The sequence below is a fragment of the Photinus pyralis genome, unplaced genomic scaffold (assembly GCF_008802855.1).
Source record: "Photinus pyralis isolate 1611_PpyrPB1 unplaced genomic scaffold, Ppyr1.3 Ppyr1.4_LG2, whole genome shotgun sequence".
Lineage (NCBI taxonomy): Eukaryota > Metazoa > Arthropoda > Insecta > Coleoptera > Lampyridae > Photinus > Photinus pyralis.
Genome location: NW_022170403.1, coordinates 30,659,296 through 30,683,950, shown reverse-complemented (window position 1 = coordinate 30,683,950; position 24,655 = coordinate 30,659,296). Strand labels below are relative to the sequence as shown.

Genomic DNA, 24,655 nt, shown 5'->3' with positions numbered 1-24,655 from the left:
GCGCTCGTCGAATCCTACTTTTCTTTTCTAAGCGTAAATGTAGGTAAAGAGTTACATAATGTCGCCTATCCACTTGCAATATCTATTGTAAATATATTTTTACAGAGAAGTTGCACTTGTGTAAAGCTTTACGAAGTATCTCGTGTTTCATGAAAAATTCATCATATTAAAAAGCAATTTCTGTGAACACCCACCTGTTTTCTGCCTTTAGCTTTTTGGATTACCCACTGGCATCGCTTATTCATCCGATTGCCAACTTGTATCTATTCTTTTCAACGAATTTATTTCAATGACATATCCTATGATCGGTCCATTTTACTGCACTGATACTTTAATCAACATTGGCTACACTTTTATTGTAAATGCAGTGAGCATCTGTGGCCATCGTTTGTTAAAATGTTAGTTTTAGGTGTTCTATATATGTAATTATAGGGATCGATGGACCCAGTTACCCTTCAAAATTCGTGTGACTAGACTACCCCGTCAATTTTAAGAGTTGGTCCGCATTTAGGTCCAGTACTGAGTATAGGCACAGATATAATATCTGCGGTAGGTACAGGTATTCCTCCTCACAGACTAACTTACACAGCCGATAGCTGCTATGTATGCCTTTAAAAATTTACAATCATCTCCCCTATCATATTACTAATGCTTCATCTACTAGACATTTAAAGACTGTGCTTAAAGAAGTATTATTGATCAAATGTTATTATTCCCTCAATGAATATTTCAGTTCTGTGATATAAGTTTGTGATCAGTGTACAAGGAAGTAATGTTATATACATTTATATGTTCAATAGCAATTTTCTGTATTGTATGTTTTATAATAGATGTTAGACGCATTCCATACTGTAACAAGTAGACGGAATAAAGAGTATTATTATTATTATTATTATTCCTCTAATAGCTTCACTCGATAATTTTTTCCTTTTCTTTAAAACACGAGGGGCAGACAAACAAACTGCAAAGAGACAATAACATTACTGTTATTGCTAAGGCAAGTTAAGAAATAATTAAAAAAAAACCTTTAAGTTCCAAGTTTAAATAAAGATAAAGGTATTTTTATATAATTATTATATATTAATATGTGTTGGGTTCCACGGTCCCCCAAAAACCAAATTGCTTTATTGCGCCTACAATTCCTGGTTTCCCGAGATATAAGGCGGGATTATACGTAATCTCGAGATGTAAGTGAAGATTATACTTAATCCCGAGATATAAGTCGGGATCAGAGCTGGGCAGAATACTTTCAAAAAGTATTTGAATACTAAATAGTAAATACTTTACACAAATCAGAGGTATTTGAATGCTAAATACTTTTACGTCCAGCACAAGCGAATACTAGATACAGATACATTGAAAAGTATTCAAATACTTCAGAATGTATTCGAATACTTTCAAAAGTATTCTAATACTATCAAAGGTATTCGAATACTATAAAAAGTATTCGAATACTTTGAAAAGTATTTCATTATCTTACTTTGAAAAGTATTCGAATACAGTAAAAAGTATTCAAATACTTGTTACTCAAATACATTAAAAATTTAAAATAGTATACTAGATAAAAGGCTTAATACTACTAAAAAATCAAGTTTTTTTTTGTGTAGGTGGGGAAATGCTCCTTATGCACATTCTGGAAGGAAGTTCCAGAGTAGTGTGAGGCTCTCCCTTAGAGTATACTCACTAAAACCCCACCTAAGGCTTCGGCTACTAAGGCCATTAGCCTATCACCCTTTTCATTGTGATCACAGGTCCTTCCACTTCAACAATCAAAGTTGGTTGAAGATTCCAGCGACTCGCATAAAAGTTAACACATTCTTGCAGTGATCATGGCTACTAAAATTGTTTTCCCATATTTCATCAACTTTCAATGCTTCACGCAGGTGTGTGTTCCGGTGTCAATTCGACACCACATCTATCACATGACGGTTGTTCTCCACCTGCCAACAAAAAACCATGCGTGATAGCGGTGTGTCCCAACCGAAGCCGATACAGCTTTGTCAAATCAACTCTACTCAATTTGGGTAAAAATAGTGCTCCTAGATTTTGGTTTTACTCTTTTTAATGAGGTATCGGTCTCCGTTCACATCTCCTGCCAGCGCTCAAAAACACAGTTCTTTACAGCTACCTTCGTGATATCTAATATATCATCATTTTGTAACTGCATCTCCTCTATGCACTGTCTTGCTCTTTCGCCTAGCGATCCATATAACCGTGTAGGTCTGGTTCTACCAGTAAGTAAATTATAATTGGGGTGTTCATCATTCAGACATACTTTCCGGTAATAGTTTATTATCAATTGCTTTCGACGAAGAGCAAGCGGTAGAATGTTTGCTTCCACGTTGAGAGCGCTGATGGCTAGTTGGAAATGCCCCGAGGGAGTATCTAACTGCTAGATTTTGAATTTTATCCAACTTACTCAGCAACGTGAAACTGCCTGTAGAATAGCTATAGCACCCATAGTCAATGCGTGACAGGATCAATGCCTTATAGATGGCAAGAAGAGATTTAGGATGAGCCCCCCATTTGAGATGTGCGAGGACCCTTAGCACATTTAGTGATTTCCTGCTTGCTGTTAAAAGATTCTCCAAATGCTTAGTCCATCTTAACTCCCTGTCAAAAGTAAGCCCCAAAAATTTAATGTCATTGGGTACACTAATAATATGATCTTTCAAAAACAGAACAGGGTCATAATGGGGTTTACGGAGCCTACAAAAATGCATCGCTTTAGTTTTCTCCTCGGAAAGGACATAGCCCACTGCGTCTGCATTTGTTGCAATTTGATTGATAGAATCTTGCAATTTTCGCACAACAGTGCCAACAGTTTTTCCGGCAAGGCAAATCATGAGGTCGTCGACGTACAAACATTTGTCAACTTCCTCCGCAACTCTTAAGGCTATTTGATTTATTGCAATTGCAAAGAGAGAGCAGCTCAGAGTAGACCCCTGTGGCACTCCATTCTCTAAGATGTATTCCTGTGAGTATGTGTTTTCGACTCTGACGACAAATCGCCTATCTTGCAAAAAGGAACGGACAAATTTAGGTAAGTTACCCCGTAGATTATACTTTGACATGTTTTTTAGGATTCCATACCTCCATGTCATGTCATACGCCCCTTTGATGTCGAAGAAGACCGCCACAAGGTGTTCTCTATTGTCAAATGCCCTTAAGATGTTGTCGCTCAATTTAACCAAATGATCTATTGTTGATCTGCCTTGTATAAAACCCGTTTGGTATGATACCAATGTATCGTTGGATTCCAAAAATGACTGCAGTCGCCGGTTCACCAGTTTCTCTAATAGTTTACCCAAACATGATGTTAAGCTAATCGGACGATAGTATTTTGGCAACAATGGATCTTTCCCTGGTTTGGGTATAGGAACAATAACAGCCTTTTTCCATTCTGAGGGGTAAGTACAATTTTCCCAGCATTTATTAAAAAATATTAAAATCTTCTGTTTCATTTCCAGGTTGCAGTGGCGAATCATTTGGTTATGGATGCTGTCACAACCAGGCGAACAGTTTTTCGTGGACCGGATCGCAGTCTCCAATTCTTCAAGCGTAAACGGTAAGTTATAATCTAATCGTTCTTGCGTATCAAAGTCAATAACAGTTGATTCCTTATCGGCTTTGGTTGATAGAAAGGTTTCTGAGTAGTTTAAGGAACTGCTAACTTGGAAGAATTGGTGCGCAAGGATATTAGATATCTCCTGCAGGTTGTCCGTCACTACCCCATCTGATTTACGGATAAACGCCGGATAATTACATCCCGTTTTGCCAGATATAGCTCCAACCTTTCTCCATATTTCATTAGATGTAGCATCCGGTGTAATGGTGGACACGTATTGTTGCCATGATCTTCTTTGTGCATCCAGAATTGTTCGACGACACTCCGCCCTTCGTATTTTATATTCAATAAGGTTCTCCACGGTGGGATGACACCGAAATCTGTTTAAGGTTCGTTTCTTTACTGATATTTTCTCTTCAACCTCCGAAGACCACCAAGGTACCAATTTAGTCCGTTTTCGACCTTTTGACTTTGGAATGCTTGCTTCCGCTGCATCCAGAATAGAGGATGTAAGGGTTTCAAGATTAAGTTCAAGATTAAGTATGGGGTTAGCTTCTTTTATATTTCTATTGTTATATACAAATTTAAGGGGAGTAAAATCGTATTATTATTATTATATTATTATATAGGAGGTACCTACCAGAACCTTTCTTATACCAGGAATGCGTGTACCAGTTTTCAAAGCGATCGTACGTCGTGCACATGATACGTCCGCCTTTCTGAAATTAATCCTAGCGAATTTAGAACAGATCCAATTTTGACAAGGCCGGAAAAAAAATTGATCGAGAGATCGAAATCGATCGAGAGTCCATAATTTCAAACAGTTCCAAGATTGGGCTACTATATCAAAAGTTACAGCCCCTATTTTTGAAATTGGTTTCTAGTCTATAACCTTTGATTGTGAAGTCTGATCGAAAAAGTACGAATTGTTTTGGATTCTACGCACTAAAATTAATAAGAAAAAGTGTTTTCCCGAGAAATTTTAGTGTAGTCAATTTTTGGTAAAAAAGGAAGGTTATACACTGCCTTTTTTTGAGGCCCGGCAAAAAAAATTGTCTCAGATCGACCCGGAAAAAAAAATTTCTTATAGAATGTGGCCCGTAGAATCCATAATTTGAAACAGTTCCAAGATTGGGCTACTAGTTTAAAAGTTACAGCCCTTTGAATTTTCTTTCGAAATTGGTTTCTAGTCTATAACTTTTGATTGAGAAGTCTGATCGAAAAAGTACGAATTGTTTTGGATTCTACGCACCAAAATTAATAAGAAAAAGTGTTTTCCCGAGAAATTTTGGTGTAGTTGATTTTTGGTAAAAAAGGAAGGTTATACACTGCCTTTTTTTGAGGCCGGCAAAAAAAAATTGTCTCAGATCGACCCCGGAAAAAAAATTTTCTTATAGAATGTGGCCTGTAGAATCCATAATTTCAAACAGTTCCAAGATTGGGCTACTAGTTCAAAAGTTACAGCCCTTTGAATTTTCTTTCGAAATTGTTTTCTAGTCTATAACTTTTGATTGAGAAGTCTGATCGAAAAAGTACGAATTGTTTTGGATTCTACGCACCAAAAATAATAAGAAAAAGTGTTTTCCCGAGAAATTTTGGTGTAGTCGATTTTTGGTAAAAAAGGAAGGTTATACACTGCCTTTTTTTGAGGCCCGAAAAAAAAATTGGCTCAGATCGACCCGGGAAAAAAATTTTCTTATAGAATGTGGCCTGTAGAATCCATAATTTCAAACAGTTCCAAGATTGGGCTACTAGTTCAAAAGTTACAGCCCTTTGAAATTTTTTTCGAAATTGGTTTCTAGTCTATAACTTTTGATTGAGAAGTCTGATCGAAAAAGTACGAATTGATTTGGATTCTACGCACCCAAATTAATAAAAAAAAGTGTTTTCCCGAGAAATTTTGGTGTAGTCGATTTTTGGTGAAAAAGGAAGGTTATACACTGCCTTTTTTTGAGCCCCGAAGAAAAAATTGTCTCAGATCGACCCGGAAAAAAAATTTCTTATAGAATGGGGCCTGTAGAATCCATAATTTCAAACAGTTCCAAGATTGGGCTACTAGTTCAAAAGTTACAGCCCTTTGAATTTTCTTTCGAAACTGGTTTCTAGTCCATAACTTTTGATTGAGAAGTCTGATCGAAAAAGTTCGAATTGTTTTGGATTCTACGCACCAAAATTAATAAAAAAAAGTGTTTTCCCGAGAAATTTTGGTGCAGTCGATTTTTGGTAAAAAAGGAAGGTTATACACTGCCTTTTTTTGAGACCCGCAAAAAAAATTGGCTCAGATTGACCCGGAAAAAAATTTTTCTTATAAAGGGTGATCAAATAAGAGCTTCCGAAAGTTTTTTTGAAATAAAACGCATAAAACTCAATTTAATAATCAACAATTGAATTTAATACGTAAGTTCTGTTCATGACATTTAATGTTTAAAAATAATTTGTTTTAAATGTTGACCGTGACTGACTCGGTAGATGGTCCATTCTATGCGTTCAGTTTTCAAGCGCTCTTTTGAGCATTTCGTTCGAAATTTCATTTATTACACGTGTTAGTTTGTGGATAATCGGCATAGACCAGTGATTTGAGATAATCCCATAAAAAGTAATCTAACGGCGTCTGATTACATGATCTTGGTGGCCAATTCATTGCTCCATTTCTTGATATTATGTTCTCATCAAAAGTTTCTTTCAATAAATCGATGGTTTCGTGTGCTGTATGGCACGTCGCACCTTCTTGTTGAAACCATAAGTCGGCTACAATCTACATCAATATCTTGAATTTTTGGCAACAATTTTTTCATTGCGCGTTCAGTTGGACGATTATGAGCATCATAAAATGGTTGAAGAGCACGAAAAACATTTCTCACTGAACACTGATTTGGAAATAAATTTCCACGATTTGTAATCGTTGTTCTGATGTAAGTCTATTCATGGTGAAATGTCAACTAATAATGAACAAAAAACGCATATGCACATGACAACTATCTTGATTAAAGTGTTTATAAATCCCTATTGGAAAAAGTACTTCGTATTTGATCACCCGTTAGAATGTGGCCTGTAGAATTCATAATTTGAAACAGTTCCAAGATTGGGCTACTAGTTCAAAAGTTACAGCCCTTTGAATTTTCTTTCGAAATTGGTTTCTAGTCTATAACTTTGGATTGAGAAGTCTGATCGAAAAAGTACGAATTGTTTTGGATTCTACGCACCAAAATTAATAAGAAAAAGTGTTTTTTCGAGAAATTTTGGTGTAATCGATTTTTGGTGAAAAAGGAAGGTTTATACACTGCCTTTTTTTGAGGCCGGCAAAAAAAATTGGCTCAGATCGAACCGGAAAAAAAATTTTCTTGTAGAATGTGGACTGTAGAATCCATAATTTGAAACAGTTCCAAGATTGGGCTACTAGTTTAAAAGTTACAGCCCTTTGAATTTTCTTTCGAAATTGGTTTCTAGTCTATAACTTATGGGCAAGGTGTTAAGAGATGAAATCATAAACCAGTCTGTATGAGATTTATCGTTTAAAAATCAATTGATCAATTCCATTTGATGCCTCTAAAATTTCCCCGTTGCATGAAATGAAAGAAAAAGACTACGTTATTTATTAACATTTATTAAGGCTACAGTATAAAAAATACAATACAATTTCATATTAAATAATCTCACTAGCCGTTGATTCATTATCACTTGCAACAACATTAGACTCAATTTCAATCTCTTCCTCCTCATCATCAGGCGGCAATTCCTCTTCATCCCCGGAATCATTCGACCGTATAGTACTCTGCGAAAGAATTTCCTCGCCGTGCCAATTTTTATTTTTCAAAGTTCCCATCCAAAACGCGTCACTACAACCGTTGCCGGCCAGCGCGGCTTTAACTCGATAAATCAGAGACTCAAGCACTTGACGAAATTGGGGAACGTACGCCACCAAGCTTACGTCTTTTGTAAACTTTGAGTAACAGCAAAGCTGGTGAAGGAATCTGGTGCTCGCCTGCATAAGTTTGAACACTTCGATGACCTCTGTTGTTTTTTTCGGCAGGACAATCTCAAGAATTGGAATTCCGCTTGCCAGGAAAATCTAAAGGGAAAATAAATTGTAATTAAACTCTTGGTCGGCGTAAAATAAGACTTACCTTAAGCACAGCAATGCCGTTTTTCAAATAGCTGACCAAATTCGTTTTTGTTTCCTGCTTCTTAACGACTGACATCAACCCTTGCATACTTAAAGCGACCATCCGCCATAACACTAAGTGTTGCTCATTAGTCAGAGAGGATATTTCGGTGCGAATAATTTCCACGAGTGTTGTACACAAACATCTGAAGAAAACGTGGAAGTTAAGTTTGTCGATACTGGCCAGCATTGGTAAAGAATCCTCTTTTGATTTTAACTCGTCCGCTTGTTCTTGCAATGTACCTATAACGCCACAAATTGTTTTTGACGTGGCATTTCCTAAGTACGCCTTTAGTAGCTTATTTACGCACAAATATGCGTCCTTGCCGCTTTCGGTGCCCCCCGATTGATTATACCATCGTTTACTCAGCAATTTTCCACTGGTCACCGCAATTCGTTTCTTCAAATCCGGGTGGGAACGAACCTCGTATAAACCCTGCATAACTTCAACTAGGCTCAGTGCAGCTGTTAACGTTAAGCAATGGTCCACGTGTTCTACTAATTTATCAGTAAATGCCATACAAAGCGATTTAACTGAAGCTAACTGAGAGGATCGTTCGACTCTTACATTTTTCAGACAGTCTTTCAACAATTTTAAGTTTTTCTGATGCTGAAACCCGCTCCAACCGAATATTAGAGAGTAACACTCCATGATTAATGCAAAAGCGTTCTTTAGGGTGTTTGCTTGGGATGTCGACATAACTTCGGCATTGCGACAATTGTCGGCGGATTTAAGCAAATTTTCTATAGCGCCAGTAATTGTTTGCAGGTGGTTATTGATCGAGGGAAACAGCTTAAGGCAATCCGAGATTAAATCTTCTAAATTAATAGCGGTGATATGTGACAACCCTAAATCGCTAGGTTTCATTAACACTCTTAGTTTGTGTACGAGGTCGCTTATTAAGAAAATGAATTGTTCTATGTTCAAGGTGTTTGATTGTGATTGCGCAGGCGTATTAGGCAATACGTTTTCGTCCATTTGTATCGGGTATCTCAGTAGAAGGATAATATCTGTGTCCATTTCCCGGAAACGAAACTCTCTTGGTATTGGTGGTTTTTTCTTAGCGCCAGTTTTCGGTGGGGGTTGTGATACAGCAGAAGTTGAAGCTACAGTGTTGTTGAGATTTGTTGTGTCAGAGACTTTCTGTTTCTTCTTCGGTCTTGACACTTTTACTGCATGGGTGGGGGACCGTTGCATACTACCTTGAGAAAGGGCGTCAAAATAGCTCAAGGGCAACTTATGGTCGGGAATGTTTGCCAAACATTTCTCCAAAATCCCTTGTAACTTCACCACACCTGCAAGAGTAGAATATGCGTTAATAGACAATGACCATTTAAACCAGAAAAACGAAATTTGGTATTTTCAGTAATATCTCAGTTATTTTCAAAGATTTTTCAAAAATTTCATTTTAGTCTGAAAAAGAGGCAACTAAGCTCCATTTAACCTACACAGTATACCACACCGTTGCGGAGATCCCAATGGCGAATCGCGAATTTGAACCACCCTTTACTATCCCTTTAGGGCTCCTTTTAGTACTTGTCTAAAACATTTATAACACATTCGACAGGAGGACTTCTGCAATCGGCCAAACCTTCCAAAAAGTGGCGAGTTGAAGATCTCTGCAGAATTCGAGTTGATTCTCAATGCTTTCAAAGGGTTCGAAATCACATTTGCCTTGGTATGGAAAACATCTAACTGTGAAGTACCATAAAAAGATACAATATAGCCATAATGTCATCATGCCAAAAGTCCCCCTTACTGCATCCAGTCAGCAGACCATAGAGCAAAATAACTAGACGTTCGGTATAGAGAAATAAATAAATGAAATACGCTCTTAGCATTGAATAAGCACTTTAAAGAAGTATAACTAGGTACATAGGAAAACCTGAAATTGGTGTAAGGTGTGTTGCATACACTGCAAAGTGGTTAATTATCACAAATATTGAAGGATATTTGGCCTGGGGCGGTAAATAATGACTATTTTAAACAGGGAAACCAGTTATAGTCCAGGCTATATAATATTTTTGTATGAAAAAAATTAGTTACCAGGCGAAACCGGGTTTTTCAGGCAGGTGGAATGAATAGAATTTGGGAAAAAATAATTAAAACAGCTGAATTTTTCCGCGGGTGAAATCACGGGGGTTGAAAGAGGTGGAAAGTGGTATTTTGCAAATTGTGGTAAAACTATTGATTTTAGACGAAAATGTTAAACGTAAAAGTTATAGAGATTAAAAAAATGAGCAACTTTTGTATCAGCACTATTTTCACATAACCTCCAATTTTCCTAGAAAAACCGGAAAAACTATTTTTTTCGTTTTTTATTCTTATTTTTGCGAAAAAATGTCGCAGGGGTTTGAAATTTGGAGGTAACATAGCCTGTTTTATGATAAAAAAGAAGATAATTGTTTGGGCCCATAAAGTTGAACCGTTTCCAAAATCTCACGATTTCTGAAAAAATCACTTCTTTTTCAAGGGGATGAAAAATCTATTTTTTTTCATCGTACAGAGCCGCGCGGGGTAGCAAAATTTTCGGGAAGACTTATATTTTAATAAACAAAAATAAAAATATATTATTCCTATAGCAAAAATTCGCGAAAATCGCCAAAAACCGGAAAAACAGTTTTAAGATATACACGGTTTTTGACATGATAAATCAACATGTTGGATATTAATAAAGATTTTTTCGAAATCTTTCTTCTTCCTTCTCTTTAATGCCTAAATATTCTCTTTTGTTATCTTATGCTCAACTGTTTTAGTTAAAACATCTTTATTATTTCTTTTTTCTGCATTTTTACCGCAATAAAAGCAATTCGAAATAAAATCGAATTATGTATCTTGCGGAAGGAATGATTCTTGAACAATTTATTTTTGTTCACTGACTCTTCTTCCTGCTTGTTTTATAGCTGATGCAATTGCGTTGGGCATGTTGATAAACTTGCAAAATCTGCAATAAGAACGTTGGTTTTACCGGCCAAAAGCAAATGATTTGAGATGTCAAACCTGCAGGAATAAACTTTATGAGGATTTTATTCATAATTCCTGTAAATTAACGATCAACAGGCCCAGCTTAATCCCATCAGCTGTAAAACAGGCAGGAAGAGAAAAAGTGAACAAAAACATATTGTTCAGGAAGCAAAAGAATTCGATTTTACTTCGAATTGCTTTTATTGCAGTAAAAATGCGCAGAAAAAAGTAATAAAGATGTTTTAATTAAGGCAGTTGGGCACTGGGAAACAAAAGAAAATATTTTAGCAACATTCAAGAGGAGAGAGAAGACAGATTTCCAAAACTTTTTATTAGCGCGGATCCACACGTTAATTTATTTGCAAAAGAGCCTATTTATCTACGGTCAAAAACGGTGTATCTTAAAACTGTTCCCCCCGTTTTTGCCGCTTTTCTTGAAATTTTTCTATTGGAATAATAATTTTTATTTTTGATTATTAAAATGTAGGTATTATTATTATTATTATTTGTTCTCGGGGTGGTCCCATTCGGTTCCTGCACCGCGACCTTTTGGTCTATTGTGCTCCCCAGTATTCTCTACCCCTCAAGAATACCTGTATCTTTGATAAAGTCCAGGATTTTGGTAGGGTGGATCTTCGCTACCTCTTCTTGTGTAATCTTCTCGTTTCCAAGTAGGCGTTCTCTTGCTTTTGTGTATGCTTCACATAGGCAGATAACGTGGTGTGGTGTTTCACTTTCCTCACCACAGCCCCTGCATAGAGGGCTGTCAGTCAGTCCCATGTTGTGCAGGTGCTTGTTCAAACAACAATGGCCTGTGGCCATCTCTGTTGCAAGTTTGATCTTCATCCTACTTAACTTTAAGATGGATGATGCTAGCCCCTCGTTTGGGGTTTCCAGAAAGATCTTGGAGTGACTCTGTCCCGGAATTTCCGACCAATGTCTGCAATGCTCTTTTGTGAGTTTCGCTTGTATCTCCTTTTTGGCTGTGTTATATGTAATCCCACAGGCCGGTTCGGGTCCTACGAGTGGTATCGCGCTTGCCGCTCTCGCAAGTTCGTCAGCGACCTGGTTTCCTGCGATTCCCGCGTGCCCAGGTGCCCACACTAGCGTTACTGTATTAAGTCTGCCTAGTGCGTTTAGCACTTCAGTGCATTCAAGGACTAGTCCTGAATCTACTACATATGAGTTTAATGCTGCAATCGCTGCTTTGCTGTCTGTAACTATAAAGATTTTCTTTCTGTTAAAGTTCTCTTTTAATAGTCGAGAAGCTGCAGTCAAGATTGCATATATCTCAGCCTGAAGCACGGTTGCTTTTTGTCCTAGGCTTACAGAGATTCTGCAGCCCTGTCCATTGCTTCCGTACACTCCACAGCCGGTGCCCTCCTTAGTTTTCGAGCCATCTGTGTAATACACGATTCCATTCAGTTTCAGTTTTATCTTACTGGAATTGTCCTCCCAGTCGGATCGAGTGGGGATTGCCGTCTTAAACAGTTTTGTGAGACAAACTGTTTTGGTTATTCTCTCGGATATCATACCGAGGGTTTTATGTCTGGAGATTTCATCAAAGATGAGCGAGTGTCCCACCCCTGACGATCTCTCCTCGCCATTGACTCTCAGCCGGTAAGCCCCTCTGAGCGCCTCCGCCCTAACTACTAGGTGTAGTGGCGGTAAGTTCAAGAGAGTCTCCATAGCTGCAGTAGGGGTCGTTCTCATTGCCCCCGTAATTCCAAGGCAAGCTCTGCGCTGCACCTTGGTAAGTGCCTGTATGTTCTTCTGGGTGAAGGTCTTATGCCACCACACCAGTGACGCATACGTAATGACTGGTTTAATCATTTTAGTGTATATCCAGTGGGTCATCTTTGGCGATAGGCCCCACTTGCTTCCGAACGCTCGCCTACAGGCCCACAGGGACTTTGTGGCTTTGTTCGCTATTTTCTCCAGATGTGATTTGAAGGTAAGCCCTTGGTCTAACGTGACGCCCAAGTATTTCCCTTCTCTCACTAACTGTAGCTTGGTGCCGTACATTGCTATATCCTTTAGCTTTGTCGGCCCTTTTCTACGTGAGAAGAGAATGAGGTTTGTTTTTGTTGGATTAACAGACAAGCCCTCTTCTCTACACCACTTTTCCACCAGAGTCAAAGCTCCCTGCATCACTGCTGACACGGTCTCCTCAAATCTTCCGCGTACCACAATCACTATGTCATCGGCATATGCAACTGTAGTATATCCTGCCTCACTTAATCTCCTCAGAAGTCCGTCCACCACTAAACACCACAGCAGAGGAGAAAGGACTCCCCCCTGCGGGCATCCTCGTGCGGCCCGGACCACTACCGAGTCGTTGTTAAGTGAGGCTGTAATGTTCCTATGTTTTAGCATGGTATGTATCCATCTACTAATGGTAGTGTGTACTCCCTTGCTTTCTATAGCCATGTTGAGCGATTCTAGAGTGGTGTTATCAAACGCCCCCTCTATATCTAAAAACGCCCCTAGAGCCACCTCATTACTAGCTATCGCTCTTTCAGCTGCGTCCACAACTCTGTGGATAGCCAGTTCACAGGATTTTCCTGGTTGATAGGCACATTGGTGTTTGCTAATGGGTTCGGACCCCAGTACCTCATCCCTTATGTGTCTGTCAATAAGTTTCTCTAACAACTTTAGGAGAAATGACGTTAGACTGATGGGTCTAAACGACTTAGCCTGGGCGTAGGAGTCTCGCCCAGGTTTGGGTATGAATACGATTTTTACGTCCCTCCACGCCATAGGTATGTATCCTAGGGCAATACTTGCCCTTAGTAAAATACATAGTGTGGAGGCTATCAGGTCGAGACCTTGTTGTAGTAGAGCAGGGAAAATTCCATCCATGCCTGGGGATTTGTACGGATGGAACGTCCTCACTGCCCACCTAACTTTGGTTAGGTTCACTATTTGACGAGCCAGGGCCCAATCTCCTCTGTTCCCTCTGCAAAGTGGTTCCAGAGCATTTGGTTCACACACGTCATTTTTAACGAGGGTCTTTGATCCCGGAAAGTGTGATTGAAGCAAAAGCTCCAGGGTCTCCTTTGCGGTCTCAGTATAGCCCCCCTCTATTTTGCTCAAGGAACCGATTCTACCCTCTGTTCCTTTTTGTAGAGCTCTTTGGAGTCTGGCACTTTCTGGAATTTGTTCAATTTCCTCACAGTACCTCCTCCACGAGTCACGTTTTGCCTTTCTTATGGCCTTATTGTATTCGGTGAGTGTGGTTCTGTATGAACCCCATTCCCCCGTGTATTTTGCTTTGTTAAAAAGCTTCCTTGTCTGTGCCCGCAATCGAGAGAGTCCCTCATGCCACCAGGGCACTTTGTTTGAGGTTCTCCTTTCTTTTGTGGGACAGCTTGCCTCATAGGCACCTTTGATGGCCATGCGAAGGTTTGATTCCATGACCTCCAATTCCGCCGAGTTACTGACTCCTGCAGGACAGTTCTCGAGATTGACCTTTAGGTTCTCTCTATAGAGGTCCCAGTCGGTTCTTCTCGGATTTCTATATACGGATACAGCCGTTTCGTTAGATTCAATGTCAAAACGAATATATCTATGGTCGGAGAGCGATGGCTCTTCCGACACATGCCATTTGTGTACTGAGCTGCAAGCAGCAACAGTTCCAAATGTTATGTCAATTACCTGCCTCCGCCGACTGTTGACGAAGGTTGGCTCATTGCCTACATTAGCTACCTCTAAATTATTATTAATAATATAATCTAGGAGAGACTCACCTCTTCTGTTGACGTCAGTACTGCCCCACACAGTGTGGTGCGCATTGGCATCACATCCGAGAAGTAGCTGCCTGCCTTTACGCTGGCAGTGTTCCACCAGTTTGCAGACTTCTATTGTTGGTGGTGGACTAGGTTGATCGTAAGGGAGGTATGCGGATCCGAGCACAAGCCCTCTCTCGCTCCCATCCCTTTCCACTGCCTGTAGGCCAAATGTAGGTAAGTCGTTACGAAAATTTTGCTACCCCGCGCACTTCTGTACGATGAAAAAAAATAGATTTTTCATCCCCTTGAAAAAGAGGTGATTTTTATACAGAAATCGTGAGATCTTGGAAAATGTTCAACTTTATAGGCCCAAACAATTATCTTCTGTTTTGTCATAAAACAGGTTATGTTACCTCCAAATTTCAAACCCCTACGACATTTTTTCGCAAAAATAAGAATAAAAAACGAAAAAACCAGTTTTTCCGGTTTTTCTAGGAAAATTTGAGGTTATGTGAAAATAGTGTAGATACAAAAGTTGCTCATTTTTTTAAATCTCTATAACTTTTACATTTAACATTTTCGTCTAAAATCAATAGTTTTGCCACAATTTGCAAAATACCACTTTCCACCCATTTCAACCCCCCTAATTTCACCCGCGGAAAAATTCAGCTGTTTTAATTATTTTTTACCAATTTCTATCAATTTCACCTGCCTGAAAAACCCGGTTTCGCCCAGTAACTAATTTTTTTTGAAAATAAATCATTTTAGGGCTATTTAGCCTGGACTATTATACTTAGGGGCCCTTTGTTTTCCTTGTTTATCAGAGTTGAACAGTGTTGTCATATTTTTCTTTGTTATATCGAAAAGTGGCTTTATTATTTTATTTTATGTTTTTGCACTGAGTATTTCGGTACCTAGTTCGTTTTATTGAAGCGAATGTAATTAGAAATTTGCATCAATTTTTTTTATTATCTATGTAGTTAGTTTTATAATAACATTGAAATTGAATTATTTATTATTGATGATAGTGATCTTCATTTTATACGTCGCGTTTGTCTTAAGATCCTGCGAAATCCACTTTAAAGTTTTGTGCAATTTACAATTAATAACGTGGTTAAAAGACGTTGATTTTTTTATTCTCTATAACTTTTATATTGAACATTTTAGCCTAAAATTATTAGTTTTGCCACAAATTGCAAAACACCACTTTCCACCCCTTTCAACCCCCGGGATTCCATTCGCGGAAAAATTCAGCTGTTTTAATTATTTTTCCCGAATTTCTAATCATTTCACCTGCATGAAAAACCCGGTTTGAACTTATAACTTATTTTTTTTTTCAAAAAATGCCTGGACCATTGAATATAAGGTGCTTATTCAATGGTAATACTTCTTTAAGGTGCTTATTCAATGGTACCACCCAACCTAATTAGTAATTACTTATAATGAAAGTCCGCATTCTAACATTAAATCTGAAATTAATTACTGAGATCATTAATGTGACTAAAATTACCAGATCCTTAAATGGAGCTAGGTAGATTGATTGTTTATTATGTAAAGATAATGGGCCTTAAAAGAGTTCCTGTTGTTTTCTTATTAGATTAAACTACTTACATTTTTCTCTTTATTTATTGTTCCTTATGATCTTACATTTCAGATTGATCCTCCCTTACATAATATTGTTATTGGCATTGAATAAAAGCGTATTCAACAGGGCCCTATCTGGCCAAAAATTGGGGGGGGTTAAACCATGGAATTTGATTTTGATAATAAATTAGGGATTTAAAAAAAACTGTCATTTTTTAATAGGTGTATGTGTATTATATGAAAATATAAAGAAAAAACAAACAATTTAAAATTTTACAAATAGTAATCATAGTAGCAATTGAATATTTCTTTGCTTTTCCCTCGCAAAACGATTTACCACCTCCTCGGTATCAATTTTAATATTTCTGTTAATATTATTTATTTTATTTTATTTTACTTACGTTATAAGAATTTATTTTCGGGGGGGGGGGGGGGTTGACCCCCAAAACCCCCCTTTAGATACGGCCCTGGTATTCAATATTTTAATCTAGTTTATTCAAACTCAAAGCGCTTGCCAAAAATCTGGCAAGGTTGGAATTTTAAAGAAGTAAAGAAATCTGCAAAGTCGGTAACTAGCTTTAAATTTGTGGTTCACTTTCCCCCACAACAGAGGGACGACAGAATCCTGGGCAGATTTTCTTATTTCATCAGTTAACACGGGCGTTATACTTCTTTAAGGTACTTATTCAATGCTCTTAGCCTACTTTTATTTAGTATTCAATGAAACACTGTTTTGACTTACCAGACAATCTTTCCAAAACCTTGTTGCGTAGTTGTCTACTTTTTTGGGTCACAAACGCATTTATAAGTTCACGAAACCAGTTAATACAATGGAAGACGCAATCAGCAACTTGCTTCAGTTGTTCAGTATCATAACCGTCGACGTCCTCCAAATCGGGCATAATAACTGAACAACCGAGTAAGGCGTCAATCGACGCCAAATCACCCTCATGTTGTTTATAGTAGATAAGTCGTAACAGTCGGAAGAGCGACGCCAAAATGATCACGGAGCAGTTTTCGCTCGGTTGCAATTTTAAGGTCATCTCTCCTATGTTAACTGCAATTTGAGTTTCCACCTCGTCGCTGGTGTTTAAGGAAAACTGCATTGATAGCACCAAGTCATTAACCGGCTGAGGTACTGTTTCAGTGACAAAACTGTTCTGGAAGCTGTTTGTAAATAGCTGATACAGCCAAACCAAAAAGACTTGCTGAATGTTGGGTGTGGTAATTATTAGAAATGCTAGTTCGTCATAAAATAGTCCTACGGAGTCCGGGTTTCCCAAAGTACACGTGTTTGTAAGCTCCAACAGACAGGCTGCTTCTCTTGGACCACCAGATGGTAGTTCATCAAGCGAAATCGAGTCATCCACATCGTCTATGGCTGACTGGTCTTGCGATGTTAAAACTGGAAAAAAATGGCTACAGTCGTGTTGCCCAGAATAGTCCAGTCATTTAACGTTTTAACTGAGAAAACATTGTAGTGGCATTTTAGTTATTAACAGTGTTATTAACGATACTATAATGAAACGCGGGTAACGTGACACCGTCGTAGATTAAATAATTGATAATAATACTTTATTGAATTGGTATGTATATCCTACTTTATTACAGTGCTTATGAATATCAGAAATATCTACATTGATATCACTCTTACTAAAAAAAGACACGAAAATCGGATTTTCCAAGTGTATATGCTATCTTCCATTGATCTGCAAACTCTAATTAAGTTTTTACCAAAGATTCCAATGTTCAATTATAATTGCACAAGAGGTTTGCATTTTACCGATTAAATTTGGGTTGTTTATCTGTTGCCTAGCGGAACTGTGGTGCTGTGCTGTGGTTCGGGCATGGATATTTGTAAATGTATAGTTGGTTAGGTTGGTAGAGCAGCCTTGGCTGAAACCCGGCCACCTCAAACATAAAGGCAAAATAAAATAAATAAAACTGTCAACTAATAAAAATGCAACGGATTCAGTTAAAATTTTGGATATGTATATTAGGCGTACGGAAACGAAAAATTACGGGTCGGATTTTTGCAAAAAATTTTGGAGCGCCCCAACGGCATCGAACTTTTTTTTTTCAAATAGCAACCTACAATTTTTATTAAGGGGTATTCGAAAGATCTTATTTTTCGGCCGTTGTCGAGAAATGCAGTGTTCTAAGGGAAACAATTGTATAATCTTTTGTTTAAAAAAAAGAGCACACGAAAAGGATGCAAATGCGATTTGGGGCTTTGGGCACTTTTTGAAAGATCGTTGAACAATGTTCGCAGTGCGGCAAGTTCGCAAAGAGAAAATGCGTTGTTGAGTTCTGTGTTAAGAAAAAGATGCACAAAACAATAGAAGGAATCCAAAACGAACCAATTTTCAATGATGTACCATGACCGTAACGTAATTAATAATCGTTTAAAACATACACAACACAACATCCAAATTACATTAAATTATGTAAGAGGTCAACAAAAATTTTCCTGTGAGAATTTGAACAATTTAGGCAGTAAATTAATGTGACTTTTGGCAGGGTATATTGGGCATAAAGGATGTAAAACTGTTAAAAACTTTTTTTTTAAATATCTGGTTTGAGATAGGAAGCTTTTCTGTCAAGAATTTTCATACACTGCATTTTTTGTGACTGTTTTAAGTGTTGCCGGTCTAATAGAGACTGGAAAGAGATAGAGAATAACATTTCAAAAATAGTAACAAATAACAAAAGATATGAACATAGTATAATACAAATAGTAAGTCGAGTAGTAAGTCAACAGGAGCTTGTTTGCTATATTTGTTTAATTTATTTCATAATACGTAGCTATTGATAATAATAGAGAAACTTGAGTTAGTATTAAACTAAACCAATATCTATAGACAACGAGCGACAAGGTCACTTCCGGTTGAGGAGTATTGACCAAAATTTAATTAGTTAATTCCTTGACCATTTTCCACTGAAAACAGAATTGGAAAATTCGAAACAGTTCGTAAGTTATCATGTACAGGGTAACCAACTAAGAATGCGAAGTACTGCATCTGGGAACCTATCCATCACAGAGGCTTAAGACAAGAAAGTTATTACTAAAACGGCCAAGAGAAAAACCTGGAAAATAGTTTCCAATGTCTGAAATGGCCGCTAGGGGGTGCAATCTTGAATCTAAAAAAGTGATGTTTCTGTGTATTCCGCTATACAGGCTGATTCAAATTCAAGGGCCACAATGAGGAACTCTGAAACTGTAAGAGATAGGTAGGCAGTTTAAAGTTGCGTATTTTGAAATGCCGTTAACTATCTTCAACTTTGCTTTTTCTTATGGAAGTCATTTTTATTTTTTGTGTCATTTGATAAAGCGTTTTTTTCTGATTTCAAAAATGTAAACATCTTTATAAACAACTTTGCCAAATTTAAACTACGTAAGTACCCATATCTTACAGTTTCCGAGATTCCCATGGTGCCCCTCGAATTTATTTGAATCAGCCTGTATTGACCTAACAAAAAAACGAGTAAATAAATGTCTTGCCTTTAAAGTCGAGGATAATCTGAACCTTTTTTGCTTCACATTTTGGGCTGTATCTATAAAAATAAAAGTGAGGGGAGGGGGGTATTCAAAGGTTTCCATAAAGAACACCCTGTATCTTCGAAACGGCTGAGCCGAGTTTAACAAATTGGGTTAAACGAGAGTTATTTTTGGGCTACAAATATTGCTACAAACATTATAATATTTGCAGTTTTGTTAGTTTCACATGTGGCAGCTAGAAGGCCAGAAATTTTTCTCAAAAAATTAAATTTTAGATCCTTAAATTTTTAGTTCTTTAAACTAATTTTTCTAGAATCCTTTTTTTCATCAGAATAAAATCACCCTTTTTGAAAATATTAAAAATATCACTAAAAGTAATGATACCTAATAACAAATAGCATATTTTTTGTTTAAATGCATATTCACTATACAGGGTGTCTTAATTTGAGTAGGATAACATGACTATCTTTGTTATTATTATACTTACAGATTCGGTTAAATTGGCAAAGTTGTGTAGTTTTTGATGCTAACGGATATTCCGATGCGATATTTTGAAAAAATAAATCGTTTCGTAGATAATTCAAAAAAAGTGAAAATCGCCATTCAAATTCAAATATTTTAGTAACAAAGAGAGCTATCAAAAAAAGTTTCAAGCTTGGATGGGATAAATTCAATGAACTTCCTTATTTTAAATGCGAATCAACCTTACATTTTTACCTCGAAGTTTAGAATGTATTTCTTATGGCAATAATTCCATGGCCGTGTCGATGGTGGCCTCGATGGTGACTATGCGAGACAATAAACGAACGAATTTGGTTTCAATCATAAGTAGTCATGGAATGATTTCCATATATGCAAAAAATACAATTAATAGAAGCATGCCATGGACAGCAAAACAAGTACCTAATCAAAACATAAATAATCCTCAAATTGCCAATAGTCAATAGTTTCGCGTTACTTTCAGCAATTTTTGTGTTACAAAATACGTTGTACGAACGATGAAGCTGCTGATATGCTTGTAGTTTATTCTGAATGTCTTCAGAATGCCGTACTAGCAAAACGAGTTTACGCGGCGCGATATCCAAATCGGCGTCCTTGCGAGGTGAGAGTTTTTCTCCGATTAGTCCCAGATACAGTACTTCACATTCTTAGTTGGCCACCCTGTACTTCGCCCTGTACACTGTACAGTGTGCTCTATTTTGGTTGAGACTGCAGTGTATCTTAGCTGTTTTTAGAGATAGAGACTTGCAGTTTTCGCGATCCTATGCTATTCTTTTGTGAAACTTTTAATACCACAAACAGAATCAATGTAGCTAAGTTAGTTCCTGAGATACAGGGTGAAAACGAAAAGTTTGACTTTTGACTGGGATGTTATCATGTCTTGCTATCCATGTAAGACAGAAAAAAGGTAAAAACGGTTTGTTTTAGATATTTTTACTTAGAATCCAGTAGTCAAACAAATTTTTTAAACCGCCGTTTCTGAGATTTGACTCAATTCTGGCATTTTTTATGCGCACACTACTTTATAAACATAACCACTTGTGAGATCACAAATATGAACTAACGAAAATTCAAACACACTTATTTACTATTTATCGAGCTATTTATTATTGGGCTGAGGTAAGAATTTTTCATTTTCTTAGATCAGTTTCGAGCATTCTGCTGGCTACTCACAATTAGATTTTCCTGCAGTTTTCCTAATTCGTAAGGTAAATACCGGAGTAGCTCACGGAGTTGTATAGAACAACTACCTTCTGCAGGCAGGTTTCTAAAAAGCATTATGCAGGTTCCTCTGTAATTGGGTACAAGCCTGTTGAGGGCCCAGAACAAGAGGGACAATAAAAAAATAAATATTCTGATATGAAGTTTTATACAATGATATTCATGTAGAAGACATAGAGATTTCCTATAGGAATGTGAGGGAATTTCCTATGTCTACTTTTAAAAGTCTCCTGAAAGACGCCTAATTTTATGCAACCAAAATAACTTCTAGAAACAAATAAAGATCTGGCTGTCATATTAATTATTAATTTGAATATTGTTGCTTTAGCGTCACAGAAAATAAATCTCTTAAGTCCCTTAAATTGTTATCGGCACTATACCAATTGGAAATATTAACTTTTTCCTCGACTTTTTCTTTAGTTGAATACATCGCACACGAACCGAAATTAGTAATAGGGAAGTCGAAGCGTAATATTCAAATTAATTAATGACAGGCAGATTCTCATTTGTTGCAGGTAGTTACTTTGGTTGCATAAAATTAGGCGTCTTTCAGGAGACTTTTTATCATGTAAAAGTAGACATAGGAAATCCCTATGTCTACTTCTACATGAATATCACTACCTATATAGGAATGAGACTTTTGGACCACCCTCTACTAAGTACATAGATCAGGTTGAGTACATATATATATATATATGGTTGAGTAGCTCTAATTTTGGTTACAAATAACAAAAAACTCAAAACAAAAATTTAATCATTAAAAAAACCTGTATGTGGCCCCTCTATACCTTTTCATACAATGTAAATGTTCCTGATATTCTTCAAGGTTTATGCAAAAATTCAAACCACTATGAATTTCTCTACAGTTCGGCTTAAAAACTCCAGAATTTACTTAACTAAAAAGTTTTCACCTTACCCAATGCTTTAATCATCATAATGGACCCGATAATACCTCGATGCTTGGCACTCTTTTTTGAACTTGACAACTGCTTTCGAATTATCATGTGAATCTCGTCCTTTAAACCTGACATGGCCTCCTCACTGTGTTCCCCACACGTTAAATTGCACAAAAGTTCGAAGATAAGCTTAACATCGCTCAAATTAATCGTATCCATCTTCTCCAATAAACCCATTAGCTGCACGGTGTGCTCCTGAAGCTTCTTTACGTCACTCAACAATCCAATTAAAATCTTCAGAATAGGCCGAATACTTTTTTTGTCACTCATTCCAATTGCAAGTGTCAAATTGTAAATAACATCTTGCCGTTGAAGCCTGTTAATCAGGCTATGGCCGAATACCAGCCTGAATATTGTTTCAGCACACTCGATCACGACCGGCTCGGTGTAGAAACGTAGGATACTAACACCAACTTCCATAATCGAGCTTAAGTAGTCCTTCATAGTTTGGGTGACAAAGTAATCTTTAAAAAGCGCTTCAAAATGAGCCACCTTAAACAGCCCCAATTTAACCCGTTTCTTAAACAAGGCCTCAATGGTACTTTTCCGCATCTTACCCGTCGAGTGCAGCATAAACAGCATGAACAGATCCACCGGCTTAACATCGTTAACCGCCCGCACGTTAGAAATATAAGCCACCCATCCTTCGTACAGACTCTTCCGTGCTGTTAGCAGAGACTGCAGTCGATTGCAAATTAACGCCTTCTTGGTATCAGCGTCCTTATTACTCGAGGGGGAACTCAAAATACCGTCCAAAGCATTTCTAACACTTGGCAAGACATCCTGGAGTTCCTTCTGAGTGCATTCGGCCGTAACAAACTCGAACAATATTGGAAATATTTTCGAAGACGAATTCGTGTGTAATTGTGCCAGTACTTCCTCGCGAACGTGACTTCGTACATCCGCGCTTAAATTTAAGGAATTTAAACAGTCCACCACCGCGCCGGTTAAGTCGGGGTTGTGTTCCAGTAATTTACTTAGCTGTTTTGCGGTTTCCTCATATTCGACGTCGGGTATTACGTCGGGCAGCAAATTTAAAATTTCCAGTTGGGCTTCGAACGTGCCTATCTCTGTTATATCGAGAAGCTTTGTAGTGAGCGCTTTAGCGTTGGTAATATTTGATAAATACCGGAGGGGTGTAAGTACAAGTCTTAGCAAACTGGTGTCGTTTTTATCATCAACAGCACTTTCAGTAACCTGCCTCAACAGTAAATCGATAATTTCGTCCTGTAACGAAGGAATATTTAGTAACATCCGTAAAACGCTATCCTGTTGTACTGTCGGCTGTAAGCTATCGTCTTTCTTGAGATCTGTAGGTAATAGCAACTTTCGGAAGCTCTCCTCGTTCTTGCAAATCAGCTTTAAGCCCTTAAAAAATTCTTCTAAATTACTAGGGTGGAAAACATGTGACCGTAACGTTTTGGAAATGTCTCTTACGACTAGGGCCTGCTCTTGAGTGATATGGTTCGGTGTGTCCCCTTCGTTTAAAGATACACCAGCTTTCGTAAGCACTTCTTTAAAATACGTTGCTAAATTTCGATCTTCTTGTCTCTTCCTTTGTGTAAGACTTCTTCGCGTTATGCTTGAACTTAAAGTTGGGCTTACGCTTCGAGGCATTATATCTCATTAAAAAATTCCAATAAACTAAATACAAATAATAACATTAACATAACCTATTTGTTTGGCGCGAATAACACAAATCAAAATAACTTGAAGTTAGTCTTGTCAGTAACGCCACAGCAACGCAAGAAAAATCCCAAAAAAGAAATATACACCGTCGTTCGTAAATAAGGCTATAAGATGATCCAGTAGTTGAGTCGATATGATGTCTCTTTCAGAGCATTCATTTTACCTTTGCTTCGGCAAACCGTTTTCGAGGCATTTGCTTTTAAAATTCGGACATCCCTTCCAGACGTCCCAATCGCACTTTGTGAGTACCCCCCTCGGACAAATCCGCTGTTCAGATGTAAGGAATTATATCCGATCACGATAAGGGGTCGAGAAGGACGAGGAGTATGATTGGTTAGAGATGAATTTCTTTCATCGAGACCTTTCATTAGAGTACCATGAAGAATAACGGCAGTCCCCCTCCCCTCAATTATGATAAGGGGTAAGAGACAAGGACGATAGTTGGTAAAAACCAATTCATTTCGAAGAGACCGTTCATTAGATTACCATGAAGGGTAGAACGTGTGTTTAACCCCCCCGCCCTTCTCCCATTTTCACAAATTCCGTTTTCCTTGATAATAGAGCGTGCCTTTGAGCTTGCATTAGGGATATCTCCAGAAATCGTATCATTTTCGATTCAATTTCGGACGGAATTACCGATAGAGGGAGTTACTTTGCACCTCCCAGAATGATATCTTTTCTAGAAATACGGCGCCCCCTAAAAATATGTAAATTAAAATTATTTTTGTGAATTTACAGAGTGCAATATTTAAAATTGCTGCCGGCCGCACCTTATTATT

At 37.7% G+C, this 24,655-nt stretch overlaps 1 protein-coding gene across 1 annotated transcript; it reads right to left on the bottom strand.

The window, feature by feature from the left end:
* Positions 1 to 7,152: 7,152 nt before the first annotated feature.
* LOC116163667 (Fanconi anemia group D2 protein) lies at positions 7,153 to 23,873 on the bottom strand. Its single transcript, XM_031477727.1, has 4 exons — positions 22,148 to 23,873; positions 16,753 to 17,415; positions 7,693 to 9,026; positions 7,153 to 7,637 (listed from the first exon to the last, which is right to left on the bottom strand). The coding sequence occupies exons 1-4, from the start codon at positions 23,802 to 23,804 to the stop codon at positions 7,212 to 7,214; spliced, it is 4,080 nt and encodes a 1,359-aa protein (XP_031333587.1). The 5' UTR covers positions 23,805 to 23,873; the 3' UTR covers positions 7,153 to 7,211.
* Between the last annotated feature and the right edge of the window lie 782 nt (positions 23,874 to 24,655).

Bases quoted from the DNA above. Each gene is read 5' to 3' on its own strand.
- LOC116163667 (XM_031477727.1), bottom strand. From the start codon at position 23,804: ATGCCTCGAAGCGTAAGCCCAACTTTAAGTTCAAGCATAACGCGAAGA. The intron at 17,416-22,147 runs GTAAGGTGAAAA...ATTTTTTTCCAG, and splicing joins TATGATGATTAAAGCATTGG to TTTTAACATCGCAAGACCAG. The intron at 9,027-16,752 runs GTAAGTCAAAAC...CTACTCTTGCAG, and splicing joins GGTTTTGGAAAGATTGTCTG to GTGTGGTGAAGTTACAAGGG.